The following is a 13,826-nucleotide window of genomic DNA, read 5'->3' on the forward strand; positions in this document are numbered from 1 at the left end:
TCATAATGTCACCCATCACAGATGCAACACTTGTTCCGTGGATTTTTAGTGTTTCACCAAGCTTGGTTCCCAGCTTCTATACACAGGTCAGAGAGTCACTATAACACTGAATCAATCCTAAAAACACTTCTACAAATACTGATAATATGAATGACTAACATTTCTCCCATAGGCAGAGATTGCACCTTTTTTTTTTTTTTTAATTTGACAGACAGATCACAAGTAGGCAGAGAGGCAGGCAGAGAGAGACAGGAGGAGGAGGCAGGCTCCCTGCTGAGCAGAGAGCCCAATGCGGGACTCGATCCCAGGACCCTGAGATCATGACCTGAGCCGAAGGCAGAGGCTTTAACTACTGAGCCACCGAGGCGCCCTACTTTTTTATTTTTTTTAAACAGAGGAAGAGAGGAGCAGAGCTTAGAGAGGGAGAGAGAGAATCTCAAGAGGCTCACACCCAGTGCAGAGCCTGATGAAGGGCTCAATCTCATGACCCTGAGATCATGACCTGAGCCAAAATCAAGAGTCGGACACTGAACAGACTGTGCCACCCAGGCACCGCTTGCACTCTTTATTTTAGAAATACTTTTGATGTTATTTTACCAATTGGTGGGACAGAATAGTTCTCAGGTGGCTAATGTCCCAAGCAAAACATTGTTACAACGGTTTCCAAATTTGTCTGCAGATTAGAACCACTCTGGGATTTTTTAAAAATTGTGGAGCCCAGGTCACACCCTAGGCCACAATCTTTGGAGATGGAACATAGGCACTGGTATTTTTCAAAGCAGACAATTTTAGGCTCTGCCACAATATTGTTTAATGGGTAAGACTACTGACTTTGGAATCAAACAGGCTGAAACCAAATCCTGCCTCTAATCAGACAGAGGAAAAGCATTTCAGACTGAGGAGATGGCAAGTGTAAAGGTCCTGAGGTGGAATCAAGCAAAAGACACAGGAAGATAGCTGGTCAGGGTGGCTGGAGGGAAGGGAGCAAGCGAGGGTGGCAGGATTTGTGGTTGGGCCAGAGCCCAGTGAGCCTTGCAGGAGTCAGGCTTTTATTTAAATGCTACCAGAAGGAAGTCCCTGAAGGATTTGGAGCAAAATGATGAATACCAGCCTCCTCTAAGAGATAATCAAAACATTATGGCTGCAGTATGCCCTTTAAATGTCGGTATTTTATTCTGTATCACACAAACTACACCACTCACGTTGCCACCTACAGCTAAAAAATGCCATGACCCAAGCCATTTGATGGAAAAGGCTGCCATCTGCTGGGAGAGAACCTCATGAAACCCGCTCTTCCCTGATGGCAATGATGAAGCACTGTCCGCTGTGAGTTCCATTGCAAGCAGAGTAAAGCATTTTGTGATACAGAAGGATGAAATGTCTAAGTATAACTGTTCTCCACTTGGTCCTCCACTCTGCCTCCTAAAGAGCCCATGTTTGAGATGTTCATCCTCGAGCCCTGGGTTGTACTGAATGGGGTACCACTGACCTACAAAGAAATGGCAGGAAGCCTCTCTCAGAAGAGGGGAGAGAGAGGCAAGCAGGAACTTGAGAGAAATAGAAGAGGTATTTTTGGAGATAAGCTGTCATGAGGATTGGGACTTGGGAAAAGTGGTGTCTCAACATTTTTAGTAGGTTTCACTTTATGATCGATGGTACAGTTACTTACCTGTAAGATACTTCAGTAAGATCTACTTTAGTTAGTTTTCAAGGCTTTATGAAGTAAAATCTGTGCTTGCTCTATGTGCACTATTGTTCTAGAGACTGGCCATGAAGCAGTCCACTTCCACACTGGGTATGACAACGTAAACAGACAGTGGGATATTCTTCGATATGATGTAATAAGCCATGTGATCCATCACTACTGTTTATTCTCCTAGGCACCGCTCCCTGGCACTGTGCTCTCCCTACTGTCTTAGCTCAAGGTCACAGGCAAGAGATAGGAGACTGAGGTTGAGAAGGCAGAGGCAGAAAAAGGCCAAGTTCTTCCATCTGGTGAAACGACAAGAGCAACAGAAACCAGGGACTTCTGCGCAAACTAGAGCTCAAACTATTACATTCTCCAGCTAACTATGAAGCTGGGCCTCTTCTCATATGTACACTTTTGTGACCTTTTTCTCATATTTCAAATCTATTTTTCATGTTCTTTTTTACCCGATTTCATCTACGTGAAGACAACACTGGCAACCTGGGTAGTCGCTAAGAAAGCTGGATGTATAAATCACGCCAAACAGCAGGATAAATTCTGAACAGATCAAAGATTTAAATGTTTTTAGGAAAAAAAGATTATAAAAGAAAACACATGGGAAATTCCTTCATAACCTAGAAGGGGAAGAAAGCCTTTCTAATTACGATTCCAAACAGAAGCCATAAAAGAAATGATTGACAAATTTTACCATAAAAACATTTTTGTAGAAGAATAAAATGAAATAAAAGCAAGTGAAAACAAGGAGACCAACAAACAAACAGAAAAACAAAAAACAAAAAACAAAAAACCCAGGTCATACATATCCTAGACAAACAGCTAATCTCCTTGTAAGGAAGAAAAATACCTAGCAAGTCAAAAGGGAATTAGGCAAAGGACATGAAAAAATATGTATCAAAAAGGATGCTTAATGTTATCCACATAGTAAGATAAATGTAAATTAAAACTTAATTGACACACTAGCTTTTTATCAATTAAATTTTTTAAAAGTCAGAAGTTCAACCACACACTACAACGGTGAGTCTATAAGAGAACAGACACTTTCATTGCCACTTTCATTGGACATACAAAATGCATCGACTCCCATGGAAGGCCATTTTGTTAAATCAAGTTCCTAGTGTGGGGCATCTGGGTGGCTCAGATGGTTAACGGTCTGCATTCAGCTCGGGTGATGATCCCAGGGCCCTGGGATTGAGCCCCACATTGGGCCTCCTGCTCAGCGGGGAGCCTGCCCCTCTGCCTCTGCCTCTCTCCCCTGTTCATGCTCTCTCTCTCTCTCAAATGAATAAATAAAATCTTTAAAAAAAAAAATTTCCAGGTGTGTTTACCCTCCAGTAACCCACTTCTGGAAATTTATTCTAAAGGCACACCTGTATGATGTGTACTAAATTACATCATGTACACGTTTATCTATTACAACATTGCTTGTAATAACAGCAACATCCTGGAACAAATGAGGTGTTAAACTCGTAGTGGCACAACTGTGCCATAAAATATGAAGCACTGGATTTTTTTTAAAAAATGAGGAAACTCCCTATGTAGTTATTTGGGAAGTTATACTGTCAAGTGAAGAAGAGGATAGCCTGTGCTACTCTTTGATAAGAAAGGAGGAACACACACATAAGCTTGTACAGTATTTTCTTGTATTTATATAAAGATGCATAGAAATGAATGAAAGTGGCTACTTGTAAAAGGGGACAGAAGGACAGAGTAGGAAAGCAGAATTTCCTTGTAGTCCTTTTTTTTTTTTAGATTTTATTTATTTATTTGACAGAAAGAGACACAGCAAGAGAGGGAACACAAGCAGGGGGAGTGGGTGAGGGAGAAGCAGGCTTCCCATCAAGCAGGGCTTGATCCCAGAACCCTGGGATCGTGATCTGAGCCAAAGGCAGCTGCTTCAGGGACTGAGTCACCCAGGCACCCCTCCTTGTAGTCTTTTAAGATTGTTTTGTTTTTTCCATCATGTAAATGTCTTACAAATTTCAAAAAAGTTTTAAATTAAAAGTTTACTCAATATGATTTCCCTCCATACTCCCACACTTGCCTGAGATTCTTTCTTTTAAATCACTTCCCTAATCCCTTATAAATCCAAATTAAAGGGAGCCTGGGTGGCTCAGTCAACTAAGTACATCTGACTCTTGATCAAAGTTCAGGTCTTCATCTAAGAGTTGTGAGTTCAAGCCCCACACTGGGCTCCAGACTGGGCATGGAGCCTAAATAAATAAATAAATAAATAAAACCCAAATGAAGTACCCTTAGTTCTGTATACTTTGAGAGTAAATATTTAATCTCTATTTCAGCCTATTTTAGGTAAGTACCTTAAATGAATACTTTGGTCCTATTTTTTTCCAAGTCTTTCTTCTCCATTAAAAGTAGAGGTTAGTATTGCCATTCAACTCAGGAAATTAAGTGATTGTGCTGTGGGATACTCCAATCTCCTTTACTTTGTATGCTATGTGGATGTGTCACTGTTACAGATGTGTTCAGCCTCCCCAACCACACTGACAGTCCTTCAAGGATGGGATCCTTGTCTTACTCATCTAAGGCTCAGTGTCTGCACCCTGATAATAGTAAGTACCCTATAAATTTCAAGAGGGACACTGAAGATTAGGTGATGATACACTAGTCAGGTGTTAGATGATGGGCCCTATTCTATAATACACATTTTAAAAATAAATTCACAACCAAACTGCCATGTGTCAGTCATCTTTACAGCCCCACAGGGCACAAAGAGTGCCTTAGCAGATGTGCAACAAATGTTTGTTGGAGGAAGGAATCTTATTGAGCAGAAGCAAGGTGACATGCTGACTAAACATTTCCTAATATTTACATGATTTTATATAAATATTGTATAAATATGCTGGATACTTATTAAGCTTTACTGAGGGAATTAATGTAAAGATAGGATTTTTAACCAACTGAGCCACACAGGCACCCAGTAAAGATGGGATTTTTAACAAGGAAATTCTAAAATCTAAAAAACAAATGGGTAAGATAGGAAATTTTAAAGTAGTATTTTCTAGGGGCACCTGGGTGGCTCAGTCGTGAAGCGTCTGCCTTCGGCCCAGGTCATGACCCCAGCGTCCTGGGATTGAGCCCCACATCCTGCTCCCTGCTCAGCAGGGAGCCTGCTTCTTCCTCTCCCACTCACCCTGCTTGTGTTCCCTCTCTCACTGTGTCTCTCTCTCTGTCAAATAAATAAATAAATAAAATCTTTAAAAAAAAAAAAAAAAACAGTATTTTCTAAAGCAGAGTCTGAAAACTTTTGAGAGTCTCATCATGAAGCTACTTCTGAGAGGGTTTCTACAGACATCATGAACAGGGAAGGCCCTCTAAGACTAGGCTTTCCCACCTTTTTAAAATGTGAACTGGCAGAGAAAGACCAGTAACATATGATTTCACTCATATTTGGAATTTGAGAAACAAAACAAATGAACATGGGGGGTGGGGAGAGAGAAGAAAACCATAAAACAGACTCTTAACTCTAGAGAACAAACTGCTGGTTACCAGAGGGGAGATGGGTCGGGGATGGGTGAAATAGGTGATGGGGATTAATGAGTGCACTTGTGAAGAGCTCCCAGTATTGTATGGAAGTGCTGAGTCACTAAATTCTACACCTGAAACTAATATTACACTGTTTGTTTTGTTAACTAACTGGAATTTATTTTTTTTAAAGATTTACAAAAAAACTTTTTTAAGATTTTATTTATTGAGGCACCTGGGTGGCTCAGTGGGTTAAATCCTCTGCCTTCAGCTCAGGTCATGATCCCAGGGTCCTGGGATTGAGCCCCACATCGGGCTCTCTGCTCAGCAGGGAGCCTGCTTCCCCCTCTCTCTGCCTGCTTCTCTGCCTACTTGTGATCTGTCAAATAAATAAAATCTTTTAAAAATATATTTATTTATTTGAGAGAGAGAGAGAGCATGAGAGGAGAGAGGTCAGTGGGAGAAGCAGACTCCCTGCTGAGCAGGGAGCCCAATGTAGGACTCAATCCCAGGACTCCAGGATCATGACCTGAGCCGAAGGCAGTCGCCCAACCAACTGAGTCACCCAACGTGGGGCTCAAATCCACAACCCAGAGATCAAGAGTCACACACTCCACCAACTGAGCCAGCCAGGCACCCCATAACTAACTGGAGTTTAAATAAAAACTTGGAAGACAGAGAGACAGATAAATAAATAAATAAATAATTTAAAAAGAAGAAAGAAAATAAAAATGTGGACTGGGACCTGAATAGGAAATAATCATGAGACAATTCTGGAAAAATAATAACCATCTAGGGAGAGGAAACCACAAATACAGATTCTGAAGCAGGGACAAATATGGAATTGGCCTTTTATAGAACAGAAAAGAAGCCAGTATGACTGGGGCAGAATAAGCAGGCAGGAATGGAAGGGAGTGAGGTCAGAGGGCCCACGGAATTCTAGATACTCCTGCAAAGGTCTGGTTTATCCTAAGAGCAATGGGAAGCCCACAGGCAGGATTATATAGTAAGGGTGGCATCCTTACTTTTTAAAATAGCATCCAGTTTGATCAAGCCTCCCAAAATCCACTATTGCTCCCTAACTCCCCTTCCTTCACCTTCAAATCAAATGCTTCCAATGCAAGTTGTTACTTTTTCTACTTCTTGAATTCATTCATTTCCATTGGTACACCCTCACCCCAATTATAGCCATTTCTCATCTGGATTTCTAGATGAGCTTCTCAAGTAGTCTCCCTGATTCTGTGCATTTCCCCTGAAATCTATTTGCCATTTTCTGGAAGCATTCAGTTGGAGGAGTGAGGGAGGAACAAGACTGGGAGAAAAATCAAGACTTCTATTTCAAAGTATATTATTTTTGTGATGCCTATGATATATCCATGGAGATGTCCAGTAGGCAGTTTGAATACATGAATGTGGGACTCAGGAAAGAGAGTAGAGCTGGAATGTGTAAATTTAGGAGGCAGCAGTATAGATATGCTATTTAAAGCCGTTAAGTGTACATATGACAGCCAGGGAGGGAAAAGTGGAAAAAAAAAAAAAAAAAGGAAAGGGGTCAGAATGGCGCTCCTTAGAGTTCAGGAAAATAGGGAGGGCTCAGCAAATGAGCCCAAAAAGCAAACAGTCACGTAGGTGATAAACTGAGGGACTGTTGTGTCACAGAGGTCAAGATTAAGAGGTATATGTGTCAAGAAGGGTGTGGTCAATTGTATTAAATGCTGCCCAGAGGTTAAATAAGATAAAAATACTAACACCACTACTAATAATGGCTAACATCTACTAAGCACCTACCAGTACCACAATCGGCCTCTAAATGCTTCACATGTATTAACTCAATTAATTTTCTTAACAACCCTAAGGATAGAGAAGGAACCATTGCACTTGATGACAAAGAGACTGAATGAAGAAATCGTTCATTTAACAATAATTGCTAAGTCCTAACTTGTTCCAGGCACTGCTTGAGGCATTGAGGATGAAACAGTGGAAAAGGTTTTTTGCCCTCTGTGAGCTAAACAGTAAACAAACAGACACATAATATTGTACAGTCAATAAGTACTTTAAAGAAAAGGAGCAGGCTAGAGAGTGTTCTTTTTGACAGAGTGATCTGGTATATCTTCGTAAGGAGACAAATACTTGAGGGATGGGTGTCCTGCCAGAAGAAAAGTCAAATGAAATGACTGTGAGGTGGGAGCAAGGAGGCCCACATGGTTGGAGAGTAGAGATGGTAGCACTTTTGAATGGGGAGGCAGGTGGGGGCCAGATCATGTGGGGCACTGCAGGGTTGCTGAGGACTTTAGCTTACCAACCATGTGAGATGAGAACCCACTCTCGACAGATGAGAGCAGGAGAGTTGCATATAATTAATTTATGTCCTAAGACCCGTGACCACCGTTTGAACAATAAACTGGAGTGGGGCAGGGGAATGGGGCAAGAGTAGAAGCAAGAGCAAGCTGAAAGCTACTGTAGTGGATCAAGCAAGAGATGATAGTGGCTTATAAAGATGATGAAGCTTTAGGGGCGCCTGGAGGGCCCAGTGGGTTAAGCCTCTGCCTTCGGCCCAGGTCATGATCTCAGGGTCCTGGGATTGAGCCCTGCATCGGGCTCTCTGCTCAGCAGCAAATCTGCTTCCCCTCTCTCTCTCTCTGCCTATTTGTGATCTCTCTGTCAAATAAATAAAATCTTTTAAAAAAAAGAAAGATGATGAGGTTTTAGATGTTGATAAGTGTTCAGTTACGATATAGCTCAAAATTAAGGACACATTCAATTTTACATGCCTACTAAGTACTCAAGTAGGGATATTGAATAGATAACTGGTTAGAAAACTCTGGAACTCAAGGGAAAATTTTGAGAAGTTACCAGCATACAATTAAAACCATGGAAGTGAGGACGTTGCCTAGGGAACAAGGAAAGTTCTAAAGAATCTAAGAAAACGAGCCATCTCTCACTTCAACCTAGAGGCTGGGAAGAGGAGTTCCTGACTCAAAGAAAACCGAATCAGATAAAATTGATGAGGTAGGAAGACAATGAAGGCAAGTAAAGAAGGACTTCCAAGAAAGAGGGAGTGAATGTGTCAAATGAGTAAGATGAGGATGAAGAATTAACCATTGATTTTGGCAAGGCAGAGGTCATTATGACCTCAACAAGAGCAACTTCAGTCAAGTTAGAGGAGATGAATGTTAAAGTGGTTCTCAAGAGAATGAGAAGTGAGGATAAGGAGATAATTACAACTGTTTTTGAGGGATTTCCTCTAAGGAGTAGCAGAAGAACAGGAGTGGTACATGAAGGGGCACACGGGATTAAGGGAGGGTGTTTGGTTTTAAGATGGGAATTACTGCTGCATGTTCATGTGCTGAATGACCCAGCAGAGAAAATAAAATGATGCTCATTTTAGGAGCAAAGAGCTTAAAGTTAGATAGGATGGGATCCAACACACAGGTTGAGAGAATGGCATAGCAATAAAGACAGTTCATCCACCATTAACAGGAGAAAAGGCAGACTATATAGGTACAGATGCTTGTAATTTGATAGATTCTATGTTGGAAAATGAGTTGACAGGAGAAACGTAGTATGTTTGCCAAGCAGCATTGAGAGCCCACTTGAATTTCAAAGTCATTAATTTAAAATCAGTCAGCAGGACGCCTGGGTGGCTCAGTTGTTAAAGGTCTGCCTTCCGGTCCTGATCCCCCACCCCCACTCCTGGGATTAACCCCCACACATTAAGCCCTGCATTGGGCTCCCTGCTCTGTGGGAAGTCCGCTTCCTCTCTCACTCCCCCTGCTTGTGTTCCCTCTCTCACTGTGTCTGTCAAATAAATGAATAAAACCTTTAAAACAATTTAAAAATAAAAAAATAAAATCAGCATAATTGTTTTTCTCTTGTCATTGCTTTTCAAGTGCAGGCAAGAACTGGATTAACTGGGCAAGAATGACAGAGGGAAAAGCAAGGGAGGTAAGAATATTTGCAAGGGAGTGATTCCATTAGTGGACCATGGACTATCAAGTGAGTAAAGGGAGACGGTAGACAAAAGGTGGTGATACATAATTGAAGTTTAATAGCATCAGTAGGTTAAAGGTCCTCCTGAACCTGCAGAATTGACAGAAGGGGTACAAGGAGGAGTGAGTGAGTTGGAAAGATAGGGCAGAGTTAGAGATTAGAGCCCTTGAAATAGAAATTTTGGAAATAGCATAGCAATTGACATTACAAAGGCTAGAGAAGTGGATGCCCAAGATGGGGTGAAGGACACCATCATTCAAAGTGAGGAGGTCAAAGAACTGAGAAGCCAAGTGAATCATCCATATGGATACTGAAATCTCCATGCATGGTAACAGGGTTGGTGGTGGAGAAAAAGGCAGTAAATCAGAGCATTTTCAGTGGAGTGGAGGGAAAAAAGAAAGCTAACTAGGCGGGTTGAGGAGAGAATAAGGAGTGGGAAAATGGGAGTGAGTATAGACAACTTTTTGGACAAGTTCTGTGATGAAAGAACAGAAAAATGATGGCTATGGTAGGAGGAGGAGGGGTCTGAAGAAGACATGGGATCAAGGGTTTTTTCAAGATGAAAGGTTCTTGAGAATATGTTTATAGAGTATAAGTAAGCATTCATGGGACTGATGCATTCGAAATGGAGAAATTAAATCTGTAGGAGAGAAGGGGGATGATGGCAAGAACATCATCATGCTTCAGGAGACAAAAAGCAAAATCCAAAGCAGAATGGAGAACTTTGCTTTTCACAGAAAAAGGCACAATTGTTCTTTGAAATATGTAAAAAGAATACATAGATGTAGATTTGGGTAAAGAATACATAGATGTAGATTTGGGTAAAGAAATAGATTAGTGGGTAAGAAAATAAGAGAGCTCGGGGTGCCTGGGTGGCTCAGTTGGTTAAGGGTCTATCTTCAGCTCAGGTCATGGTCCCAGGGTCCTGGGATCGAGCCCTGCATGTGTTTCCCCACTCAGTAGGGTGCCTGCTACTCCCTCTCCCTCTGCTGTTCCCCCTGCTTGTCCTCTCTCTCTGTCATATAAATAAATAATTTTTTTAAAAAAGAAAAGATGAGAGCTCATGACTGTTTCTATTTCCTCAATAAAATAGGAGACAGTCTTTAGCTGTTTTGGGGGGTTGAAAGTGTAACATTTGGAGGAGAGTAAAGAGGACAGTTATCTTCTCAGAGATTAGGAGAATTTACCAGATGAATAAAGTGGGCTAGCTAGGAAGTACCAAGCAACCACTAAGATGTGTGGTCAAGAAATCGAAGTAAAAGAAAAGGTATCATTGTGGGATTTTGTTGCGTAAGAGTCAGCTGCTCAGGTGTAGGCAGAAGGTGGATGGTTAGGTTTAACCAGGGTTGGGGTTTTGCTTGGAGAAATATGGTGGGTAGCCAGAGTCAACAGTCAAACCACAAAATGGAGGCTGATAAAGAGGAGCCAAGGAAAACATGAGATTAAAAGTGGTCAGCTGAGGTACTGGAAGCCCAATGTGGACAAAGAATTGTTTAGGGTGGGATCATCAATAAAAAGTCCTAAGTGAACCAATGTGGTTAGAGCAAGGGATATTTATACCCAAGACTCACTAGCCCCCTAAGGTATCTTGTGAACTTGTTGAGGACCATAAACATTTAGCAAGTACACTTTGAATTCCTGCTCAATGAGTATTTTGTTCCTACAACTTTAATAATGTAATATCCTCCCTTCAAGGATGCCTCCCTTTAACTGGGGAGAAAGAGCATCTTAAGTGCTGTAACAGAGATAATGTTCAAAGTGGCAACCCAGAGTAAATGCAATGACTAACTATACGGAAGAATCAAGAAGAGCTTCAAAAAGAAGTTACAGTGAATAATCAAGGACAGCTAAGAGGTCATCAGGGGGAGAGAGGAGAGAGTGAAGAAATTCAGTTTCTCTCATTTACCAAAGTCCTCAGTTACCCATCAGAGTCCCATAAGGTCCAAAGATAGATGACTGCAAAGCAGTAGGTAAATGACCCCAAAATCATCTTTCTTCAAAGTGAGCTCTTGCACGCAAGCATTCACATTCGGACTCCGGTTCCCGACAGGGCGGGGTGGCGGGGTGCCTCGGGAGGGGCCCCCACACCTACCGCTCAGGGAAGATGGCGGAACCTTCGGCGGGAACCTGGTCACCAGAGAAGGGGAGATCACCATGGCGGCAGCTCTGGGAAGCAACTGGACTTCGTAGGGCCTGTGGAGCTCTCGGGGAGCATGGGACTCCTGGGGTTTATGGGGCTCATGGAGCTTACGGGGCTTGCGGGGTGCTTGAGGCGCGTAGGCTCCGTGGAACTCATAGGGTTCGTGGGGCTCATAGGGCTCGTGGAGCTCATAGGGCGCGTGGGGTTCAGATGTCTCCTCGGGCTCATCAAACTCGTCCCATTGGTCTGGGAGGCTCTGCTTGCTGGCCTCTTCAGGCTCCTCAGGTTCCTCAGACTCCTCTGGCTCCTCAGGCCCCTCATGCTTGTGCGCCTCCAGGAGCCTCAGTACTAAGGGCTTCCGAAGGGCTTCGGAGGGAGCGGATATTTTTCTCGCGCCACGCCCATCCGGAAAGGCAGAGGAGTCTAAAAACTCCTCGTTCTCCATCAGGGCTTAGGAGCTCCAGCTGCGCACCGCGCTGATCGTGGAGGGGCGGCGCAGGCGCGCTCTGTGTCTTCCGCGGGCCGGGAGGAGCCCCGCCCCGCCCCACCCCCGCCCCACCCCAGCGACTCGGTAAGGGGCCCTCCTCGCACTTTCTCCGGTTGCCAAGGGGACGCGTCCCGCTCTAGGCGCGGGTCGGAGCAAAGGACCAGGCAGGCTCCTGACCCAGCTGTTCCCTGGGTTAAGGGCAAGGACTCTGGAGTGCTTCCCGTTACCCAGGCCTTGGGGACAACATAGCAGCTTCCGGTCTAGTTATGGCACCGCAGGTCCCTGTTGGGTTCAGAGGTTCTGTGGCACCGGTTCTCCAGAGGCCTTTGTTTCTTAACCGTGCTGACAGGAGTAATATTCTAAGGCCCTGGATCACTAAGATTGACTGCCATCAGTTTCTAATAAATGCACAACAGTCATAATGTGGGTGTGAGAGATGGGCGATACCAACATATCATCTGGTCCAAACTTAATATTCAGGAAAAATCTCAAATTCAGATTTTTTTTTTTTTTTAAGATTTTATCTGACAGAGATCACAAGGAGGCAGAGAGGCAGGCAGAGAGAGGAGGAGGCCGACTCCCCACTGATCAGAGAGCCGGATGTGGGGCTCAATCCCAGGACGCTGAGATCATGACCTGAGGTGAAGGCAGAGGCTTCGACCCACTGAGCCACCCAGGCGCCCCTCAATTCAGATTTTTTAAGTTTTCTTTTCTTCTCATGAAGTTCTACACACAGTCACAGAGAAATACGGGATTACAAGAATAAGACGTTCATCCACAACTTGTGTTTCGTTACTGGGAACCTGTCTACTAAAGTGCACTATAAATCATTGTTTTTCATAAACCCTGTAATTATCGTTGTATTTAAGTATAAGATTGTGGTATGTGCTATGGTGAGAATACATACATACGTACATACATACAGACAGATGTACAAGATTGTACAATTGTATTTAAATACAATATACCAGAATTTTTATAGCCCTGTACCTGGCAAATTGCCCCTCCTCTTTAAATCATTATTATACTAAGAGATTTTGAAAGGTAAGTCATCTGGCCCTCTCCCAATCTGGAGGAGTGCTTTCAGCTAATTTTCATGTCCATGATGATATACTAGAGGAGAAAAGAAGTGGTAGGGTTTCCCTGATGTGGGGTTTTTTATTTTGGTAGAAGACACTAGAAGTATTCAAGAATAAGTAATCTGTCCAAGTATATGATGAACCCAACTACACTTTTTGCACACTATGGGTATTCCTTGGACATACTCTGTCTCACAGATGCAAAAAGCTAGAAATATTTGGGTTGTGGATGTCATCTAAGGAGAATGAGAAGATAGTGACATATTTGAATCAGGAAATCTGCTCCCTCAGATGTGATATAGACATGTGCAATACTGTATGGAAATTCAAGAATTATATCCCAAATACTTGGAGAAATGAGAAATAAAGCTTTCAGCGTGTTTTAACTCAACATGTGAACAATGAGGTCAGAGTTCTCTAAACTCACCTTAAAGAGTCACTCCTAAGTCTGTACTAGTCCACCACTAAATGGAATGCCTTCAAGTATCATATCCTAGTGGTTATGTCTATTCAAAAATTGCAGAGAGGAGAGAGCACAAAGCCAACAGATTGCAAATGTTACATATGGCCAGTTCTTCAGGCCCTCTCAAGATGGATCTGTGACCTGATGCCACCATTATACATCAACAGATCCATGCTCACCAGGCACCTTTCTGACCGGACCCAGCTTCGCAGGGATTTCAATTACCGGGAGAGATTAGGATCACACAGAATTAATTCTGGTCCACATCACAGTTACCTATTTGCATTCTGATTTCATATACCAATCTCATGAAACTGACTTACATCTTTCCCAGGAGAAATTTAGGAAGCAATCTGGATTCTCTCTTTCCCTCACCCCTCTCCCTATCTCCGGTACACTGACAACTCAAGTTCATCCTTCAAATGTGTTTTTAATGCATTCTTTTCTTTCCATCTCCTTTCAGCAATGCCAGTCCAGAC

General features: G+C 42.8%; 1 protein-coding gene across 2 annotated transcripts in view; it reads right to left on the bottom strand.

The window, feature by feature from the left end:
• SPMAP2L (sperm microtubule associated protein 2 like) overlaps positions 1-11,869 on the bottom strand; it is a 58,352-nt gene extending 46,483 nt beyond the window's left edge. For both annotated transcript variants that reach the window (XM_059160603.1, XM_059160593.1), the window contains exon 1: positions 11,271-11,869. In XM_059160603.1, the coding sequence (XP_059016586.1) occupies positions 11,271-11,763 (493 nt within the window). In that variant the 5' untranslated portion in view covers positions 11,764-11,869. The remainder of the gene's footprint in view (positions 1-11,270) is intronic.
• Between the last annotated feature and the right edge of the window lie 1,957 nt (positions 11,870-13,826).

The sequence above is a fragment of the Mustela lutreola genome, chromosome 1 (assembly GCF_030435805.1).
Source record: "Mustela lutreola isolate mMusLut2 chromosome 1, mMusLut2.pri, whole genome shotgun sequence".
NCBI classification, from domain to species: domain Eukaryota; kingdom Metazoa; phylum Chordata; class Mammalia; order Carnivora; family Mustelidae; genus Mustela; species Mustela lutreola.